The 23,478-nt window shown below is 42.1% G+C and overlaps 1 protein-coding gene across 1 annotated transcript; it reads left to right on the forward strand.

Annotated features, from left to right (window-relative positions):
- The first annotated feature begins 848 nt into the window (after positions 1-848).
- CLDN18 (claudin 18) lies at positions 849-11,718 on the forward strand. Its single transcript, XM_015420931.1, has 5 exons — positions 849-1,068; positions 7,471-7,635; positions 8,973-9,081; positions 10,532-10,642; positions 11,571-11,718. Exons 1-5 carry the CDS (start codon positions 849-851, stop codon positions 11,716-11,718), a joined length of 753 nt encoding a protein of 250 aa, XP_015276417.1.
- Positions 11,719-23,478: the final 11,760 nt, after the last annotated feature.

The raw sequence follows: 23,478 nt of genomic DNA on the forward strand, positions 1-23,478 counted from the left end.
CTATCCCTCCTCCATGTTAACTTTGGCCCATAAAGCCAGAGGAAATTGTGTGTGTGTGTCAAGTGCCATCAAGTCACTTCCAACTTATGGGAACTCTAAGAATTAATGAACTCCAAAATGTCCTATTCTTAACAGCCTTGCTCAGGTCTTGCAAACTGAGAACTTCCTTGACTGAGTCCATCCATCTCATGTTGGGTTTTCCTCTTTTCCTGCTGCCTTCAACTTTTCCTAGCACTATTGTCTTTTCCAGTGACTCTTGTCTTCTCATAATGTGACCAAAGTACAATGGCCTCAGTTCAGTCATTTTAGCTTCTAGGGAGAGTTCAGGCTTGATTTGATCTACAGCCCACTCATTTGTCTTTTTGGCAGTAACTGTCAGTACCTCAGTACTGAGAGAAACAGAGCATAGAATCCAGTCCATCACCTCTATTTTGTAACGATGGTTTGGCTTTCTTTTCCTTTGCAACTGGTAACACAGGTACACTGAATATATTTTAAATATGGGGATAAGGGTATATATGAAGAAATGATCATACAAATAGTGCAATGTGGTTTGTTCAGAGAAGGTTACCCTATACTTGACAAATGATGCCTATTTTACTCTGAGAGAACAAGGGCTTCTAAAGAGACGAAAGTTCCAATCTCCAGACCCACCAACCCCAAAGCATACAATATTAGTCAACAGGAGTGAAACTGAACTATCTTGCAAAAACACAGTGAGCAAACAAAGTATTAATGGAAGCCATCTGATAAGGGTTGCTACAGTCTATTGGTGCAGGGAAGGGGACTTCAGTGTTCCCTTATGCTTTGCTAGTGGTATCTCAGCTCCTGGCTGCACGGGACATACCATGTCCACTACCATTTGCCAAGTGATGGGATTTTTAGTGTCAGCTCTGGGTTTAGCAGGCTGCATTGCCGCCACAGGGATGGACATGTGGAGTACCCAGGACTTATATGACAACCCGGTGACAGCTGTGTTCCAGTATCAGGGGCTCTGGAGGAGTTGTGTCAGTCAAAGTTCGGGGTTTACGGAGTGTCGGCCTTATTTTACAATTCTTGGGCTACCAGGTAGGGATATGGGCTGGTCAAGGCTACCAGCATGAGGCAATGTATTAATATAAATGGGGACCACACACTGATTTCTGTGTCTGTTTCCCTAATTCTCATACCAAATTCGTGGGACCTACAGATTTCATGTTAGGAAAATCTGTATTTAAAATTAAATCATGCTTCTAAATTTTTGCAATGATTGTTTCAATTTAACTGCATAAAACAGAGTGTGCTGTTTATCAAAAACAGAGGTTGTATTAATACTGAAAGAATGGTTTATGTATTTCTATCAAAGTTATCACAAATATTCAAAATAAATGGATTTGCTATTTTACAAATTGAGAAAATATACATATTCTTTTTTCTGTTTTAAAAACATATATTGGAATACTATCCAGATTTTCAAACACATTTGTCTTTTATTCAGTCATACAAAACATTCACATTAATTTTTGTCCATTGATTTTCTGATAATTTTCTTAATATAATCATGTGCAGAGTATTCTAAACATTACGAATCTTCTTTGTTTTCTGCTAACAGTTATTTTCACATCTCTAGATTTCACTTTTTAAATTAAAATATCCTAATAATAGACACTGATAGTTCAAGAAGTTATGCATAAACACATGTGAGTTATTATTACATTTCCAGCATTTATCTCAGATCTGTTGTGCATCTTTTCCGGCATCTTTGTGCCACGCCTTTTGGGAAAAAACAGCTCTCTTGTTTCAGAAAAATCCAGTAGACTTTTGAAATATTCTTGACTCTTCGCTGCCAGTTCATGAATTGTGGCTTATCAGTTTACTGTTTTAACAATATGTTGTTTAGTATATTACACTGGAATAAGTACAGGAAGACCATTTGTATATTATTCAGTCTTTGGTCCACCATGACCAAAAAAAAATAATCAATACAATATTTTACTTTGAAAAACCAATTGTTTTTCAGCTCTCCTAGTCTTTTTGTTTATATCTCCTCAAAATGTAGAAGTGGACTATTTCCTCTAATATTCCAGTGTTTCTAAATTAAATTATAAATAAAATGTGTGATCCTTCCCCATACGGGCACAGCATCACTGAATGGAGGGATCCTGACAGAATCGACCGAGTCCTCTCCCCACCCCTGCTATGCACAGTTTGGAGAAAGAAGCATAATTGCATCTGACTCTAGTGCTTGATTTGATTGAGTGCTTGATTGATTGTTCAGCAGCCTCTGAACAACAGGTGCATTAATATAAGACTTAAAATGAACCATCAAAACAGTGCTTAGACTAAATACTGAACTGGTACTGGACAGGTGCACGTCATTCCAACCATATCCTTAAAAATATGTTGGAATATTATCATTCCAATATTATTACATAAGATTACAATTTATTGTTATACCTAAATATGTTTCAGGTTTCCTATGCCTTGGGATGCTATTCTGTTTCTTGATGTCTGATCTAAATCTTTGGTATTAAACAATTAACATTTCTGATTCTTTCTAATTGACCTTAAAATACTCTACAAATGGGTCTGTAGACTCAACTTGTAGGCCTGTACTACCTCATAATGATGTGAGGTATCACATGTTTGAATGTTCTTTAAAATCTCCCTACACATGGAAAGCTAGCCAGTCATGCAAAAGGCTAGTTTCGTAGTCCTTCTACATGCAGAGAACTATTGTTAGAAATGTTGGAGAACCAACAGCCTGCAAAGAGTCTAGTTAATGTAAATATGCCTGAAATAGTAGTTTAGTCTTCTTGTACCCTAGGGGAAACTGTGGTGTATTCTCTAGTGTTTATAGAGGTTTTAAAATATTTTCTTATGCACTTCAGCCTACCACTTGATTTTCCTCTCTCTGCTTTGTGTTAATATGTGTTAGTGCTTGCACTCTGAAGGCCTCTCTGTTGCATTAATGGCCTGCAGTCAGTTACTGTCTTTTTGCAAAATTGTGTTGCAGTAAATTAATTGAAAGCAAACTCCAAAGCATAGATTGGATTATTTTGTGAACTCTGCCAACAAGAAGGGCACATATTAATGTGATCTCATGCACATTCTCAGGGGGTAAGAGGCCTATATTGCCCCTTTCTTAACATCTGTGTAATATCTCAAAGCTAAAAATATCTATGTGCCTTAAACATTCTTTTAAAATTATAGGACCATAAGACCCATTCCAGTCTGGCTTCTTCCTTGTTTATGGGACAGAGATGGAGCTGGTCACCCTCATGGATGACCTCCAGAGACACCTGGATTGAGGTGGGTCAGCGCTGCTGTTGTTTCTTGAACTGACAGCAGTGCTTGATATGGTCGATTATGACCTTATGACCCACCGCCTTGCCGACATGGGGATAAGGGGGACTGCCTTGAAATGGCTGGTCTCCTTTCTCCATGGTTGGGACAGAGGGTGGTGACTGGGAGAGGGTCTCATCATGTTACCCACTGGTATGCAGCATCCCTCAAGGGGCAATCCTCTCCCGAATATTGTTTAACATCTATATGTGCCCCCTTGCCCAGCTGGTCCGGGTTTTTTGGCTGGAGTGTCATCAGTATGCCGTATGCTGATGACACCCACCTGTATCTGTTGATGAATGGCCAGCTGGACTCCACCCCTGAGGTTCTGACTAGGGCATTAGAGGCAGTGGCTGGCTGGTTGCATCAGTGTCGACTAAAACTGAATCCATCAAAGCTGAAGGTCCTGTGCCTGAGCTGTGGGGGAATGGGGTTGGGTATCCATTTCCCATGAAATTGGGGGGTCTGGAAGCCCTAGGCTTGGTGGAATTCCCTACCCAGTGAGATCAGGGCCCTGCAGGACTTATTACAGTTCCGCAGGTCTGCAAAACAGAGTTGTTCTGCCAGGCCTTTGGTTGAGGCGGTGGGTGCCTGGTTATGGCCTCCCCTTCTTCAGCCCATCCTCCATATTCCATCTACAAATGGTGTACTCACCTAATTCCCAAATATCTGTTCCATTGACCATACACACAATAACTCCTGGGAGTGTTGTGAATTTGTTCTGCCATCTTGTTCTGCTGTCTTAAATTATGTTTTTTAAAATGTGATTATTGTTTTACTGTTTTAATTGTTTTATTGTGGACTTTGTTGTAAGCCGTCCTGAGCTGCTTGCAGGGGAGGGCAGGATATAAGTGTAATAAAATAAAGAAATAGGGAAACATCATTTAGTATATTCTGTTTCTACTGTCTTAATTCTGTGCATAGGAGTAGAGATTATATAGTTAAGTAATAAATCAAAAAAGGATCAAGTTACCTAGTGCTCCTACTCATCAAATTTATTTCACAGGTGTCCATTCATTGCCCTTCTCTTTCTCAAAGCAAGTCAGTTTTGGAAACGGTCCCTAAACTGATGTTTTCTTACTATGATTACCTACCTCCAGGTGGGGCCTGAAGATCTCCTGGAATTACAACTGATCTCCAGACTGGGGAAAATGGCTGCTTTTGAGGGTGGAGTCTGTGGCATTATACTCCACGAGGTCCTTTTCCTCCTCAAACCCTGCTGTTCCCAGTTTCCTCCCACAAACTTCCAGGAATTTCCCATCCTGGAACTGGAGACCCTATTTCTTATTAAATATTCAATAAACTTCCATTTTAGCATATCGAGTGCCTTTTGTGTCACCACAGGCATGCAATATCTCCACAGCTGATTTCCATATCATGTGTAACAGTTGTGCAGGTATGAAATAGAGCAGAAATTTGGACCAACACACTGGGTAAGAGGCTTCTAAACACCAGGATAATTGCATATCAGCATTTTGGGTGGCCACGACATGGAGCTGTAACATTTGAATTAGCACCTAGTGAGGTCTGAGGAGGTACATACACTGGGGTGTTTACTAATTGAGTCACAATATTTTTGTGTATGTATCCAGAAGAAACCTATATACACTCCTCTACAGTGTTCTGGGTGACAATTGCATATCTGTCTATGTATATATAAAAATTGTAGATTTGCTGTGTGTTACGCCATTAAGAAAGCATAATTAGCAGTAAGTTTTCAACACATTCATGTGGGAGAAAATGAACACATGCATGACAATTGTAGATGGATTTACATAGCTGTTTGCTGCACAAATGTACTTGCATGCACCAGGCTTCCTACACTGGAAGGGGCACCTTTGGTGCCAGCCCAGTCAGTTAAGAGCCTGGGAGTAACGCTGGATTCCTCCTTATCTATGGTGGCCCAAGTCGCTGCAGTTGCCAGATCTTCATTCTTCCATCTTAGGCAGATCAGTCTACTTAGGCAGATCAGTCTACTCAAGACTTAGCTACAGTGACCCATGCAATGGTCACTTCCAGGCTTGATTACTGCAACTTGCTCTACACAGGCTTACCCCTAAAGCTGATCTGAAAATTACAGCTGGTACAAAATGTGGCAGCACACCTGCTGACGCCGATGCCTGTGCAGGCTCACATCCAGCAGGTGCTTTGTCAGCTGCACTAGTTGCTGATTGAGTACCGGATCTGCTTCAAGGTGTTGGTAATTGCCTTCAAAGCCTTATACGGCCTGGGACCAACATATCTAAGGGACTGCCTCTTCCCATATAGGCCTTGAAGAGCGTTACGCTCTGAGAGTTAACATCTCCTGGTTATCCCTGGCCCAAAGGACGTCTGCCTATCCTCAACCAGGGCCAGGGCTTTTTCTGCCCTGACCCACACCTGGTGGAACATGCTCCCTATTGAGATCAGGGCCCTGCAGGATCTTATTCAATTCCACAGGGCCTGCAAGATGGAACTGTTCCACCAGGCTTTTGGCTGAGGCAGTGGGCGTCCACTCATGGACCCCCGAGGTTGCTGTCTCCCGCCTACTGATAACTGGCCATACCCACCAACATCAATCAACCGGACTCTTCCTATGGCAAACTATGACTACTGATTTTATAGGCTTATAATATGTTTTTAAGATTTTATAGTATATTATGGAAATGTTGTAACCTGCCCTGAGCCCGTTTACAGGTGCGAAATTTAAATGTGAAAAATAAATAAATAAATAAATAGGCTTTGTTTTATTTGTTTACATTATTTAAAGAGGGATTAGACAGATTTGTGGAGTCTATCAACAGCTACTAGCCATGATGACTAATGGGAACATTCATATTCAGAGGAAGTAAACTTCTGAATACAAGTGCTTTAGTCTCTATGCCAGGCCTCCAGAGTAAGTCATTGGCTACTGTGTGATGCTTAACTAGAAGGACTCACTGGTCTGATATGGCAGGGCTCTTCTTATATTCTTATGTTCATAATGTCTTGTGTGAACTGGAGTTCAGTAGTGAGGGAATAGTACACTGTACATGCTCAGGTTCTATAAACTAAATTGTCCTAACAGCTTTGGAAAAAAAATAGGGCAGGCAGGTAAATATGTAAAGATGCTATGGAGGGAAGGGCACCATTGACACCATCTGTGAATATGTAATGGGATATACTGCATTTTCTGTAGCACTAGCAACCCTAGAATTAATGTGTAATATCCATTTCTTCTAATGACTATTGCAAGCTTGGAATTTGTTTTGTGGTAGACCAGACCATCCTTGTAATTTTGACCTTGATGAAACAGAAACCATTAAGATGAAACTTGGGCAACTGAAAGTGGAACATAATACCTTTCTATTTACTTTCTTTTGTTCTGTACACATACACAATGTTCAGTGACCACTCTTTGGTGCTGATAGCACAGTTTCATTAACTCTCTTGTTTCCTCATGCATAATAGTGAAATCATTCCTCCATTAATGAATGGGTGCCTGAGAGTATCGGAATAGTTAACATCAGTTATCTTGCATTGATTGATAAGGCCATACCTTGTGATTACACTGAATCACAACAGCAAAAAGGGTCCAACTGTTAAAAGAGTTCTCCAAACTCCTAATACCTTATGGCAGTTGGCCCACAGCTGTTTTCAGGATGCTTCTTATATGTGAATGGCAACACGTATGGCTTTGTGGTGCTGTGACACAGATAAATTTGTTTTTCTTGGAGTCCCTTTTAAGGGCAGAAAGGTGGGATATAATTTTTTGTAAATAAATAAAGTGAATAACTTTGATTGGCTGCTTGACTGTATGACATCATCATGCTGCCTGTATGATGCCAGATTGGCTGGTTTTAGCTCATGAGAGCCCCAGTTTAAAAATGGGGTGGGGGCTGAAGTTGTAGACTGGGAAAAGGAGCCGCTGTAAGCAAACAGTGAACAGTATGCAAAAATGTTCTGCTGAATGCCTCTTTTGTCCTGAAAAAATGTTTGTCAGTAATAATTTGACACAATGCCCCTAAAAAGGGGGGGGGGACAACCTGTACAAGATGGACATGTGGATCTTGTTGCTGTTAAGAATTCCTTTTAGAATGAGCAATATTTCCATTTTGTTGTATTAAGAGATGTGATCATTTTCTTTGGCTACAAATTAAATATGATATTTTTCTATGTATTTTGCAGCAATGTTCCAGGCTGTGAGGGCTCTGATGATAGTGGGCATTGTGCTAGGAGCTTTTGGCATCCTGGTGGCCGTTTTTGCCCTGAAGTGTTTGCGGATTGGCAATATGGAAGACTCAGCAAAAGCAAATATGACTTTAACTTCTGGAGTCATGTTTATTGTGGCTGGTGAGTTTGGGGCTGTATGGTGGCACTCTATTGTGAAGGACAAATGAAATTAAAAGACTGGAAGTCATAGAGAATAAGGAGAATATCTTCTCATCTAACTTCTTTTGCTGAAAATTAGGCAAGAAGATAGTCTCCTTATTCTCAATGACTAACATTTCCATAAAGATTCCCAAATGCTAAAAAAATAACCCCGATCTACATCACTTTATTTCCCCTGATGGCCAGAGGGATGATGCCATAAAATCAGTGAGGAATTCATGGATGAACCATGGTCCTGTATCAGCTTCCACAGAAGATTTGCAACATTAATGTCCTACTCTTTATGTCAAAATGAGAAATAAATTGCTAAATGCTATCCTAGAATTCCTTGTTTATTAGCTTTAGAGTCAGCTTATGGTTCATTTGAGGAATGATAACTTCCTCATTGTAACCAGGGTAGTTGCTAGCCACTATTTTTGTTTGTTAGTTCTTTCTAATTTTGGAAGCTTAGGGGCGATTTTTTTGTTGAAAATCAGGATAACAGTGTTTTAAATAAAAAGTAAAAAGGTACTGTAGCCACAGTCAGGATTAGGCAGGTATGAAATGAAGCGGGCAAGGAAGATGCGATTTACAGAAGGAAGAGTAGTATCTACCTTCTCTAGGAAAAGATCAACCCAATATAACATTAACCACAAAATCTTTACCTTCTGCTCCAAGGAGCTGTTGTACATTTGGTGCAGTGGAAGTTTTCTTTAAATGATATATGTTGTTCTGTACTTATTATATACATTTGGCATGGCTGGTGCAATAAAATACCTGTGTCACCATGAGAAGAAGGCACCCTGTTGCTTTCAGGGGAGGGATTGAGGCTCAGTGGCAAAGAATTTGCTTTGTATGCAGAAGGTCCTATGTTTAGTCCTTGGCATCTCCAGTTAAAAGGATGAAGTCCCTGGAAAGTCCCTGCCAGTCTGAGTAGACAGTACTGACCTTGATAGACTAATGGTCTGACTCAGTATGGCAGCTTCATGTGTAATAGCATTATTTTAAAGTATAACTCAACAGAGTTTATCTTTCTATGACATGGTGCTGGACTCTCCTGAGCAATAAACTGCATGCTTTGGTGCAAGCCCATGACTTAAGCCATAAGGGATCTTGCACTGGATTCTATTTACTTTTTGCCTTCCAGAGAATAGAATAATATAGGATTAAGACATCACTGTGCTTTCTAAAACCGCCTCCTGCTACAGTAACGACACCCCAATGAAACCATTTTACATATACTCTGGGACAATACAGTCATGCAACTGGATACAGATATCCCATTCTTGAAGTGAGCAATGCTCCTTTCTCTTTGACAGGTCTGTGTGCCATCTGTGGGGTGTCTGTTTTTGCCAACATGCTTGTCACAAACTTCTGGATGTCAACAGCTGGCATGTATCAAACAGGATTGATGCAGGTTCAGACAAGGTAATTCCAGCTCTTGTTATCTGGTGCTTCAAGACAAAATTATGAGCTTTAATCATTGTTATGTCAGACCTATTGAGAGGACATATCAACACCATAAACATAATTGGTATAGCAGGTATTCCCCTTTTCTTGGGGGACTGTGAAGCCCCAGGACTTCATATCCCGGGGGGGGGGGGTTTGCCATTTTCTTTCCCCGATCCCAAAGACCAGTCAACACACCATGTATAGGTTGCCCTTTAATTGCTCAGCTCTTTTATTGTGCTGGTTCCAGAGTTTAACCACCACCTCATGGCTTGGCCAGTTCACCTCTTCTCACTTCTGAGTGTTGGGCCACATTCCTAGCCTGAATCCTTCTTCCAGCTCCTTGAGCTCCTGCCTCATTTGCTGCACCCTTTCTGCAAGGATTAAGCCTGGGTGGGGCCACCAATATGCATGAGTCAGATAGGAAATGTTCCTTCTGGCTTCCTTCTTGGCCAGATATGGCACCATTTGAGTCTCTAGGAAGCTTGGTACTCCTCAGCCTATAAAGGTTCCAAGCTTCACTGCCCACAGCTTCTTCTCAATTAGCAGCCTTTGGTATAGTGGTTAAGAGCAGCACTCTGATCTGGAGAACTGGGTTTAATTCCCCACTCTTTCACATGAAGCCAGCTGGGTGACCTTGGGTCAGTCACAGTTCTCAGAGCTCTCTCAGCCCCACTTGCCTCACAGGGTGTCTGTTGTGGGGAGAGGAAGGGAAGGAGAATGTAAGCTGCTCTGAGACTCTGAAAAAAGGGCGGGGTATAAATCCAACTCCTCCTCCTTTTTCTCCTCTTCTTCTTCCCTTTACCCCAGAGAAGTCCTTTGCTCCATATAGAGCTACTCCTGACTGGCTTTCTTTCTGGTTGCCCCTCCTTGCTGTTGCCATCCAAGCTGATTGCTCCTGCCTTCCTTGGGGCTGCTCCCTTTCCTCCGCCCCTTCTTCCCCATGGCTAGGATACCTTTAATTAAAAGCCTTCATGCATCTACAAAGAGAGGCAAATGACTTCCCCCTGCTGTTTCAGCTTGGGAAAATGGCATGGGGAAGGGAGCCAGGAGACCCTCCTCCCCCTCTTCCCAAGCCCATTCGGGCTCCTTTCAAAATGCATCTCCCCACAGCTGCTGTGTGACTGTGAGGGTGGAGAGTTAGGTCTGGGGAAGCAACTTGTCAAAAAAAGTAATGTGTAGTTTGGTTCTTATTGAGTGATGCAGAATGTAAAGTTAGAAAAAGTGGACTCACAATTAATTTAAATGGCAGCAGTTACATTTAAACTTATGTAGATCCTCCAGTGCTATTAAGGGTGGACATCTACCAGGTATCAGCGGTGCTGGGCTTACAAGGCAGCTACACTTTAAAGGCCCTTTTGGAAAAGCAGAATGTTAACACAGAAGAGAGTGGCATTTAACCTTATCATGACTACTCTTTATTTTGTAGGTATACATTTGGTTCTGCCCTCTTTGTGGGATGGGTTGCTGGGGGCTTGGCCTTGGTTGGAGGCATCATGATGTGCATTGCCTGCAGAGGACTCGTACCAGAAAAGACCCAGTGAGTTACTGTATTTACTTGGGAGGCTGTTATCGTAATGGGGTAGGCTAAGGTGGCTGCTCTATTTCAGAGGCCAACAAATTATATTACTTCTGTCATGGGATCTCCAACTTAGGGGCAAATTAGACATGAGGTTCACAACCATTTTTTCACAGAGAAAAGAGAGAGAGGTTCACAGAGACATCAGGGAAGGGAGCATGTATGGGCTCACATTCAGAGATACATATAGAAAATGAAACATGCAGGTGAGGAGCTCTGTTTCTACCTTGCTGCATTCTGTAGCCTGATGCCATTTTCTTTCCATATGGATCCTTTCTGGGGCAGGCTGGGAGAAAAATGCTCCAAGGTATGGAGAGGAGGGGTCATGTTTAGCTTGGTTTTTTCCCCCATGTGAATGGGCAGACATCAGATACAGTGGCACTTCACTAGTATCCGTTTGCTAATAGCTAGCTCTGTTTTTGAGAGATCAGTCACTTGACAGTACTGATATCTGCAGTGTTTGACATGATCATTGGTGCATACTTCACTAGCCTGCCTATTGCTAGTAAACACATCACAGAAAATAATCTTTGGGGTGATTGTTAGTTTTAGATATAATCCTACCAATACTTAACCAGGAATTTCCTACTGAATTTAGTGAGCCATATTTCTAAGAGAACACACACAGGATTGGGCTGTTACTGTCTTACCAATAATAAGTAGTTCAGAAACATATGGCGGGAGCACCACTAGGCATATAAAAAAAAACTTTTTTATTTTCATCACTGCTGAACATGCCCTAAATGATACTATAGCAAGGTAACACAATGGATATGTATGGATTTTAGACAGTTGCATTATATCCACTAACTGGCAGGAAATAATGTAGCTGATTATGAATACTCCAGTCAGTTCCACTGACTGATACCCTGTTTTATTTCTGTTTCAGTTATAAGGCTGTATCCTACAATGCCTCAGGAAAAAATATCTCCTACAGGGCTGGAACTGGGTATGAAAGCAAGAAGACTACAACACATGATATTGCCAAAAGTGAGGATGGGAGACGCTCCTATCCTTCAAAATATGACTATGTATAGAAAGAAGGGTATAGTCCTGCCTTCAGCTTACTAAGCCTCTAGTTTTAAAGGTCTTTTAAATGTCTAATCTGTCCTTATTTGTTTGGTCTGGGGACTTCTTGCCTGGATGCTTATTAATATGCTTAATAAGACTTTGAATAGATATTGTCCTCGTAATGCGCTCCATTGCTAGAGAATTCTGATTTCCCTTATGCACACATTATAAGGTTAACTGCCTTTGAAAGTAAGGAGGATCAAAGGCAGATGAAGCACTAGTCCACCCCTTTGCCATCTCTAGATGCCAGTAGGTATTTAAGACCACACCGTCACTGCAGCGTACAGTGTTTATTTCATATGAGGCTCATGCCTTGATAAATCGTGCCATGTTTGGCTGCCCTTGACAAATAAAAACATGCAACTGAAACTGTTGCTTGGATGCCTAACCCATTTTAAATAAAAAGGAAATACCTTCCATTTCACATATGAGGCTAACCAAAGATGGATTTTTTGGGGGGAAGAATCCTTACAACCTAATCGCTAAGAATTTCAGAGGAAATAAAGTTGCAATTTGCTTTCTCCTCATTGCATTACACTCATCCTTTGTAAAGACAAATACAAACTCCTAGAAAAAAACATATAATAAATATATGCCAGATGTTTATAAACCCTTCCTTTACTTTGGAATTCCCTTTCTGCCATAGGGCATCAATAGCGGTCATTTGGTGGAGTGTCGTGAAACATTACGTGCCACTCTCACATCTGAGTCCTGAACAGTTGCTCTGAGATGCTCATTTTTAAAAAACAAATGTCATTTGCCTTTCTTTAAAGCCCACCGGAGACAATTAGATATTAACAATGTCTTGATGCTTATTATTACCTTATATAGCATTCTGATGTTGAATCATGGTGGCACTTAATATGAAGGATTAACACCCTGGTTCTGAGGCATGGATGAATTTCCTCAGAGAGTATTGGAATGAACGTTAGAATGAGCATGCTAAGGCTCATACAGCCCTTAGGCATTTGATTTGTGCCAATGTTATCAAATTGATTTTATTTCTTCTAAACTCAGTGGGGAATGGGTCTAAGACCATTGTTATACTTCTGATGCATATTTGGGAGTCAGTAGCAAAAAGGCTTTGCACCAGATGTCATCATTCATGATACCCCAGGAAATGCAAATTAAGAATTAGAATTATATTTTGAGCAAGGATTTCACAGGATGAGGTGCAAAGCAGTCTTTATTGGCAGAGGGGCAGCCTCATGGCATTTCCTTCCATCCCTACAGATATGAACATTAAACCCTCTCGGTGAAGTGGATAGCATTTCAATGAGAATCGTTTTAAAGAGTAAAAGATGTAGTTGACAAATCTCTTGCCCTGGTGCCATCAAGCCCCACCTCAGCACAGCTGTTGTCTACTTGTTCTCTCTATTCCATTCTCCCTCCTCATCAGTGCTGGTTGCCTAGTGAGGCATAGACTTAGGGACACAAGAGCTCCGGCTGTAAGCCACAAAAACAATGGTCGTGGAAAGTGCCATGAAGTCACAGCTGCCTTAGGGAGGTCTTATTGTGCTTTCCAGGCAAGTGACATTCAGAGGTGGTTTGCCATTTGCCTGCCTTGTGCAAATGCTAGTGAGGAACAACTCTTCTTAGCTTCTGAGATCAAGCTATCCTGGGTTTCAGCTGCCATCATTCCCGGAATTGTGGAGAATCTTCACTTGTTTGGAGTTTCTGCTGGCCATATTTTGAAAGAGTTTGTTCTATGGAAGAGTCAGCCTACCATCCCTCAGTAATGGAGTGACAGAGAATAGATAATGTAACTAATACACTTTTGGTTTGTATTTTGCATTAAAATAAATATATATCTTAAAAAAAAATCATTCAATTCCTGTAGTTTTTGGGGAAGCCATTCAACCCAAGCCACAAGATACACTAAGAAAGTGACCTCTTGGGACATCTCCTTGAAGAAGGGACATTTACAGTGCAATCCTAAACAGTGTTATACCCTTTTCCATTTAGGCTTGTACTCCCAGTAACCTTGTGACACTATACTATCACCACTGTAGCAGCCAGGGATCTGGTAATCCAGTGAGGATCAGGTGACTGGAAAAGGCAGTAGGGGCCCCATCTGGCCTTATTCAGCTGCTGACACTGGTCTGGCTCTTCACTGAATCATCTTGGTAATCTGCACAGACTGATCAGCTCATAGATTGCTTAAAGTCCACTGAGCTGCTGGTAGGGATGGGCACAAACTGAACCACGAAGCAAATTCATTTTGCCCTGTGAGTGGTTCATGAACAGAAGTTCACAACAGGTCTACCATACAGAACTTCTATGAACATTTGAAGCAGTTCATGGATACAGCAGAAAGCAGGGGTTTAAGGGGACTCTGAGTGAAAGCCACAAAAACAGCTGAGCAGCGGGGAGCAGCATGCTCTCTGCCACTCAGCTGTTTCAGGTTGTCTTGTGCAGTCCCTTTAATGTTTAAAAGGACTGCACAAGACAGCCCAAAACAGGCTTTCTGCAAACTCCATTTAAACGGACCGCTGTCCCTTTCAATGGGGTTTGTGAGGCCACAAACCATGAACCCCATTCGATTCATGAATGAACCTCCTGGTTTAATTCAGTTTGTGGTTTGGCCACGAACCAACACAAACTGCATTTTTCTGTTTCATGCACATCCTTAGTCTTTGGCCTGCCTACCTGTAGGCTACCAGCTCCATCGTATACCAGCATGCAAGAAGAATATTTTCACTGGTCACCAACTGAAGATTTCCATGGAAAATTGCTGACTGTACTCAATTATGAAAATGCATTAAATGAAAGGGATGAAGCATAATAAAGAACAATTCACTGAAAAGTGATCTTGATTGTTTAAGAAGAGAAAAACGACTAAAGATCTACAGCCTAATGAATATCTCTCTTTATTCATTCTCCTTTCCTCATAGGGTGTTTTAGAGTTACAATAATATTAATATGTACGTTAGGTAAAGGTTTCCCTTGCTCGAAAGCCAGTTGAATCCAAATCTAGGGATGTGGTGCTCATCTCCGTTTCCAAGCCGAAGAGCTAGCGCTGTCCAAAAATGTTTCTGTGGTCATGTGGCCAGCATGACTAGATGCCGAGGCGCATAGAACACTGTTACTTTCCCACCGAAGCAGTACCCATTTATCTACTTGCAATTTCTTGCTTTCAAACTGCTAGCTTGGCAGGAGCTGGGACCAGAGACGGGAGCTCACTCCATCATGCGGCACTCAAGTCTCGAACTGCTGAACTACTGACCTTCCAGTCTGCAGCTCAGCGTCTTAACCACTTGAGCCACTGCAGCCCTTTTGATAGGTACATTACCACTTCGAAAATGGGAAAGTGGCATATAAATATTTTAAATAAATAGTCCAAGAGCGAGTACCTTATTAAATATCACCTACAGTGAGCTTTACAATAACCATGGATTTGATAACTAAGATAATTTGATCTCAATACGTAGCATAGTGTGCCACCAAGGAAGATTATATGCATCCTTAAAGTATGCTTAGAGGGTGCTGCAATAGCAAAATTGGGTCAATCTGCCCCTCTTTCTATGGTAATACATTTAATTTTGGGGGACTGACCTCTGCTTGTAAAACTGCAGCAAAGAGTCTTCTTACGATTGCGTTTAAGAAAGCACAGAGCAGCAAATAGCATGGCCTGTAACAGAACTTTATACAGGGATACAGATTCCCCAAGTATTATATAGGATGGAGTGTGATAGACTGGTTCTGACTTTGATCAAGGGAAGCAAAGAACTCCTTCTGGAGCTACAAATTGGACTGTAAGATAAGAGCTCTCCAGTAATCTATATGCAATTAAAAGCCCTATTTCCCTTTCTGTAGCGACAAGGTTATTCCTCTTCTGCAGCTGAGTAGAGATAAATGACGCTCTGGATTAAATAGCTTCAAGATTTATGACATGGTTCTGGCCCAAATATTAAGGGAGCAAAGCTCTCCTGGTGAGATAGTTCAGCTGAAGAAACTTGAAATCATTTCCTCTTTCCTTTATTTTTCAGGGTCTGTGTTATTTTGGTTCGTTTTGTTCCATTTCCAAAGGTAGATGCTGGTGCCATTTGATTATTTCTTAATTGCCCCTGTCATTTATATTCTCTATAAAGGCTTCATTGGTAGAAGCAGCCTTACATTTAAAGAGAAAGAAATGTCAATTGGGAAAACAACACACACAAATACTGTTAAACAGCCAGGCAGATTTGTACCAACTGCCAATCAGTATGGTATTAATTGGTTTTGAATATGAACTTCTGCCAATGTATACCAAGAGAAGACTGGCTCATCATGTTCTGAAACTGGGTCTGCCTATATATATAGCAGCTACTTCAGCCACTCTGCTTAATAACTTCATAAGTTGTTTCAGAACTCTCCCTTGTGTTGCTGAAAAGGAGGCCAGAACACTTCTTTCCTTTCCTTTCTTTCTTTGCCTGCCCATTTAATCCAGGACCCGGCTATGGAAACTTACTTTTGAACTTTGAGTTCAGATTTCATCAAAGTACAAACCACACTAGGTCCTGGATTAGTGGTGAGGTGATGGACTGCACTTTTAAATGCTTAGAAGTGCTGTGTGAACACATAAAGGACTGTGAAGGGTTAATTCTTCACAGAGCCAGACAGCCTGGAGTGACAGGCTGTTCCAAGAGATCTGATTGGTTAGCATCAGCTGAGCAGAGAAAGACCTCTGAACTGGATGCTGAGGAGAATTGAGTCTGATTTCATCCCCAGCTGAGAAGAACTGAGTATTGACAGTTTTGGAATTCAGCCCTGACTGAGAGCACTTTAATACGGACAGGAGAACTGGGGACAGTTGGCAAGGAAGTTTGGGAAGTAGATGAAGACTCCAATTTGGGACAAGGAAAGGAGATAGATCTTCTAGAGAGAGAAGAGTTTCCCACCCAGTCAAACAGGGAGTTAGCTCTGAAGAGTGGAGAGATCCCTGGTCTTGTGTGGTTAGAAACTGTCTTTGGAGACCTTAAGGGTCATTTTAAAACCAAAGACAAGTACTGGTGTTTCAAGAGAAGGGGTTTTGGGTACTGGACAGAGTGCACCAGCCTTCTGGAAACCAGAAGAGTCAGAGAATAGTCAAAGAAAATGTACTGAAGTATTTTGGGGAAACAATGGAATGAAAGCCTCTCAACATAATGATTTAAGTCACTGTGAAAAGCTTAAGAAACTGTCATTAGCTTGAAACATAAGAAGTAAAGTCTCTGCATGTACTGGTTTTACCTCAGAAATTTCAACCCCTGATTTCACCTGACATTTCCCCTCTATGTTAAATAAAATATTTTGTTATTTTTGAATTTCAAAATGCTTGGAGTGCCATTTAAGTTGTTTAAGTTAAAGCAGGCTCCTGATCCTTCCCTCAGGTTCCTAGGCTGAGCCAACAGCCAAAATATCATACTGCAACAGGGTGGGACAGCCAGAGTTCTTCAGTAAAGAAGAAAACACATTACTAGGGTGGCTCAGTCAGCAAAGGGAAAGAAAAGTGGAGGAAATATCTTGCCTCTGAGGGCCTCTGTCATGCCTCTGTTATGAGAATTGGAACAAGAAACACAAAGTGTACTGTCTTCCCATTCTGGGTAATGGTATATGGAACTAAGGTTGCCAACATCCAAGTGTAGCCTGGAGATCTTCTGGAATTACTACTGATCTCCATACTACAGAAGTCAATTCTCCAGGATAAAATAGCTGCTTTGGAGGGTGGACTCTGTGGCATTATACCCTACTGAGGCCCCTTCCCTCCCCAAGCTCCACCTTCAAATCTCTAGGAATTTCCCAACCAAGAGTTGGCAACCCTACATGTAATGCACTTGTCCAGACATGTGATGAAAAGAGAGGAGGAGGGAGAAGGATTCCATTGAGCATTAAGGTGAGTCCTCCGTGCATTCATGCTCCATTTGCACTGGAAAAGAATATGTCTCCAGTTCCAAAACTCGCATACCATGGCTTACTTTAGATGCAACTCAAAGCATGAAGCAACACTGTGTCAACAAGCGCTGAAGGAGTTTAGGAGTTTCTCATGCAATCCCTCCTCTTCCCCTCCTTCAAGTTCCACAACCCAATTTGTTATTTCTGGGTTTGTGACAAACTGTAGCTGGCCATTGCCTGTGAACCAGCAAACTACATTTTGCCCTTGACCTGCAAATCCAGGAAAGTGGACATCCAGCACTGTAGTTCTTAGCTCAGAATCAGGAAATAGATACTAAATTGCTGCTCTACTGAGGGGGGGGGAGTTTACCATCCTTTGTGAACTTGGTAGGGAACATGAAACATAGGCAGAGAATGGACCGGGAAAGAAACCATTTCCATGTACATAAGCAGTCAAACTGAGGTAGGGACATGACCTTCTACAGACAAACAATTACCTATGGTTGGAGGAATAAAAGCATAGTAAGTGTCATGCCATTGCATCTTGGATGTCATGAGACTGGGAGCTGAAACTTAAACAATCAGCCTTATCAATCCATCAGCATTTCAAGTAGGTCTGGGTAGAGGAGCTCTGAAATGTAGCAGGGCTGCAAGATTTGTTTTAGAGACACCTTTGTCACTCACTAATAGCCAGTTAGGAATGGAGGCAAAAAGTGGTGAAGCTAGCAGAACCAACAACAACAGCAGTTTTCCCACCTGAAGGGCACATCTTCATTCAAAGACTTCGAATCATTTATTTTTCAACCTGAATGCCCCTGTTGTCTCCCTTCTCTTCCATTATCAGCCATTTATCATTGCTCATACATATCTAGGACTGAGCTGAAATCACATGCACTTCCTTGGGAATTTTTCAGCACTGTCCCAAAATACCCAGTCTTCCAATGATTTATCAGCAATGCCCATAGAAATGTTTGCCTATTAATTTACATTGCCCTCTCTTGCTCCTTGTCTCAGCTGGCTCTGTTCAACCTAAGTAAAGTCATCACATATCCAAATATGATTGGCTGGCTACAACATATTTTGTTGCCATCCCATTCACTGCAAGATCCTTGTATGACTGGTATCACTCACTAGACTAATCCAGAGCACATTGCCTTCCATTCTCAGTTTATTTTGCTTGCTGATAGAGATATCATCAGTTACAACGTTGTTCCATTCATTATATGATCCCTACATGGCTGGGATTGCTCATGTGACTGCTCCTGGAAGATGAAAAAAGCGGTATCCAGAATGTGGTTCGGAGAGTGGAATAAAATTATTGACTGCATCCTCAAGTCATCCATTCTCTGTTTATATCACATTTTTTTACTTAGCAATAAGTGTGGTTGGAGGTCTTCTGCCAGAGTACTGTTTCAGGGAATTCCATTTTCTACTTGGGAGTGCTTCAGCCCTTTGAGTTGTCCATCTATCCACTTCTCTCATCCTCCTTTTCTTCTGTCTTCTGGTCCAGCTGAGATCCAATTTGGCCTTTCCTTTCATCATTCATGAACAGTGGGAGCTCTGCCAGTTTACATCAGTGGAGGATTGGACCCACAAAGGTTTCAGCTTTCTGCATTATGTGTTTTGCTGTGTCATTGAGTGGAGAATAGGCTACAAGTCACACCACACATTAGCATCTTCAATTTGCATGAAATGCATTTGCACATTGAGCGCTGGCCTACCCCAATCCCAGTGGCATGTGCTGGTAATAGGATTTCATTGTCTTGTGGTTGTTTTGAAATCTCATCTTTGCAGAAAGAAGGAAATTCATTTTGGATTAAGCTTTTGTTCCTTTCTATTTCTCTTGTGGGAAAGCTAAATTTGTTTTCTAATGCCATTACAAACAAATCTTTGTGTAAAGGAATTATCAGGGCACCTGTTTCTCCATTTAAACTCGATTAAAAGTAAGTTCCCACCCTTCAATGTCTACTTTTTTGACATTGTCTCCTATGGATTTTCACATTTATAATTCTTTCCTGTTATTCTCTTGAATTCTGTAATCCCTTTGCTTCCCTTTGATTTTTTCTGACATGTTATCAATGCAGAGTACATCAAGAACATGGAATAATTGTAATGTGCAAGATGTCATCTTTAAAACAAGCACTATTGAATTCTGAATCCTTGAACACACCAATTTTAAAAATCCTAATTTGGTGACAAGGAAACTCAAATTATGAGGAAACCCAGATACTGACACCAGGAGGTTTCTATTGCCGTGGACAATAGACTAGAACAATCCGGGAGGGCCAGGTTAATGCTTATTTGGCTCATCCCCCTTACCATTTGTTTTGTCCTTTCCCTCCTTGTACTAAATGAACCATATTCTAGATAGAAGAGGGAATAAATATTCATTGATTTGGGAATGGATGACTGCCTTGTGTTCCATCTAATGGGGGATTTAAAGGTACAGCATGGATATCCAGACTGTAATTTGGCAACCCTATGACCACACTGTTGTGTTGTGCAATGGGAAGTGATAGCTTTCCTTTATAGCCTTGCTTAAGGGGAAATAATGGTAAATTAACAATGTCTGTAATGAAGGCCATGCCTTTCTGCCAGCTTTAGGGTTACCAGGTCCCTCCTGGCAACTGGTAGGGGATGGGGGTACTTACCTGGAGAAAGAGAAAGGCCCAGGCCTCATCGTCAGTGTAACACAGGAATTGATGTCATCACACCAGCAATGTCCAGGCAATGCTCTAGTATTTGGGCAAAAAATCTATGGTAATAATGGTTTCTACCATAGAGTTTTTGTCCAGATACTAGAGCATTGCCTGGACATAGCTGGTGTGATGATGTCACTTCCTGTGAAATGCTGACAATGAGGCCTGGGACCTTCTTTTTTTCCAAGTAAGTCCCACGCCAGCCAGCTGATCAGTGACTGGGGAAAAGGCCCCGGTATTGGGGACCCCTACCTCCAACGAGGGGTCTGGCAAACTCTAGCCAGTTTGTGTGTGTGGGGAGAGGGTAGTGGTGGTGGGTAAAACCCAGGCCATGACTATCAGTTGCCATTCAGCAGGTTATGAGGAAGAGCAAGTAATGCTGGAGCTTAAGTGGACAAAGCCATGCAGGGAGTGACTAAAACTGAGACAATTACACAAATTCCTCTTGTCTGGTGTTAAATACCAGCAAATATATGACTGTAGTTTGCATTCATTCCTGCATTGTGGCTGATATCCAGAAAGATTGACACTTACCGAGTTATATTCTAAGTCAAAACATATCTTGTTCATCAACAAGCAGCAGAGATAGCCAGTGATAATATCTGCCATTTTGCTCTAATCAACCATAGTGTAGCACAATCTCTCTAACATCTGTTATGTATTGTTTCCTGGCTTAGAAATTAGTGTTCAGAGGTGTCACGCTTATTTGTTTTGATCTGGAGGGATGGATATTGCAACCCTTAGTGATGCTTAATTAATGCAGTACCACATTCCATGGGAAATCTATACACAAAAGATGTGAAGGGAGAAGCACCAAGAGTTGGGAGACATGTTATTTCTGTAAGACTCTGCCATTCATACTCTGGATGTGTAGAAAATGGACCCATTATACTTTGTTTTGGTAGCATCAGAGTCACATTTGGATAATCTTGTATGATACTATAATTACAGAAAGATCAGTAAACACGTACAGAACATGTAGATTTGCAGAAGAGAACAAAGCAGATCAAGATACACAAGGTAAAGGCAGGCTGTAGTTTTTGAACTCTGGGTTGGATCCAGCTAACTTTTCTGATGGTGAAAAGAGGAAGAGGTAGTCTTTGACCACTTAAAAAGCTATACTAGGGATCATGGGACCAGCATGGTCAAACGCCACATGGAATGGAGGCTTTAGTAACAATGGGAATTAGACGAAATTGAGTGCAAAAAATGGCTGGATCCAACCCTTCAGCGCCCTGAGCCCGCTTTGGGGAGGGCGGGTTATAAATCCAAAAATAAATAAATAAAAATTAAAAAAAATAGTTTCAGGGAATTCATTCATTCATTCATTCATTCATTCATTCATTCATTCATTCATTCATTCATTCATTCAATCAATTTATACCCTGCCCTCCCTGCTGATATGAGGTTGCCTTGGCACTGACTGGGGGATTTTCGTGCTGATATAGTCAGCACTCCTGTCAATGTCCTGGTTGACCTCTGGAATGGGGTAATGAGCCAGGCAATTGACATGATTGCACCGAGGCACCCTCTCAGGTTGAAGAGCCTGGGCAACCCCTTGGTTTACTGAGGGGCTCTAGACAGTGAAATGACAGGGGAGATGGTTAGAGCGATGGTGGAGAAATGCTTGGATTCCCCACCACCATTACACCAGCACAGTGTAGACCTGCAAAACTGTTCTGGATGGTCAGGGGCTTATTGGGTTTTAGCCACCGAGAGGAGGTGGACTGCTCTGCTGCCTGCTGTGGTCATTTTGCTAAGCACTTTGCAAATAAAATCTCATGCATCCACTCCACCATGTATTATTAGCAGCAATAGGAGCAGATGGTCCCAGGATGCCAATTTGTCCAATTGTATGGACTACTTTTCAGCTTGTTCAGTCTGAAGATGTGGATAGGATTCTGGGAAATTTGAGACTTACCACCTATTTGTGCAACCGCTGCTCCTCCTGGCTGCTTAAATCTGCTAGGGGTGGGGGGGATAAGTGGAATGGGTCTGGGAGACAGTAAATACCTCCCTGAGAGATGGGGTGGTCACTCCTGCCTTGACGTGGGCAGTGGTGCACCCCTAGAGAAATCTATTCTGGACCAAGGAGAGTAGAATAACTACTGTCCAGCATCAAAGGAACCTTTCTTGAGCAAGGTGATTGAAAAAGTGGTGCCTGGCCAACTTCAGAAATTCCGGAATTAAGTGGATTGTTTAGATCTGTTCCAGTCTGGTTTCAGCTCTGGTTGTGGGACTGAAATGGTCTTAGTTGCCCTGGTGGATAATGGTACTGGGAGATGGACAAGGGGAGTGCATTCCTATTAATTTTCCTAGACCTCTCAGTGGCTTTTGAGAGCCAGTTTGGTGTAGCAGTTAAGAGTGGCAGACTCTAATGTGAAGAACCGGGTTTGATTTCCCACTTCTTCACATGCAGCCAGCTGGATGACTTTGGGTCAGTCACAGCGCTCTCAGAGTTGTTCTCTCAAGAGCATTTCTCTCAGAGCTCTCTCAGCCCCACCTACATCACAGGGTGCCTGTTATAGGGGGAGGAAAGGAAGGTGATTGTAAGCCTCTCTGAGACGCCGAGTGAAGGGCAGGGTATAAATCCAATCTCTTCCTCCTCTTCCTCAACCATGGTATCCTTCTGGATTGCCTTTTTGGGACTGTAAGGCACTGTTTTGAGGTGGTTCTGGTCCGACTTCAAGGTGGAGTGCTAGGGGCCTGCTGCTGTGCCCCTGGGGGTTCCACCTGAGGTTCCATCTTGTCTCCCATGCTTTTCAACATCTATGTGAGGAGGAGGAGGAGAAATTGGATTTATACCCCACCACTCGGAGTCTCAGAGTGGCTTACAAGCTCCTTTCCCTTCCCCTCCCCACAACAGACACCCTGTGAGGTAGGTGGGGCTGAGAGAGCTCTGAGAGAACTGCCCTTGAGAGAACAGCTCTGACAGAACTATGGCTTGCCCAAGGTCATCCAGCAGCTGCAAGTGAAGGAGTGGGGAATCAAACCCGGTTCTCCCAGATTAGAGTCCATGCACTTAACCACTGCACCAAACTGGCTCCAGAGGTCATCTGGAGAGCTGGTTTATACTACCGTCAACATGCAGATGACACTCAGTTCTGTCTTGTGTTACCAGCAGATCCCAGGGAGGCTCTAGAAATCATGAACAGGCACCTGGAGGCAGTTTTG

Source organism: Gekko japonicus, unplaced genomic scaffold (assembly GCF_001447785.1).
Source record: "Gekko japonicus isolate JY-2015 unplaced genomic scaffold, Gekko_japonicus_V1.1 scaffold2802, whole genome shotgun sequence".
Taxonomy (NCBI): Eukaryota; Metazoa; Chordata; class Lepidosauria; order Squamata; family Gekkonidae; genus Gekko; species Gekko japonicus.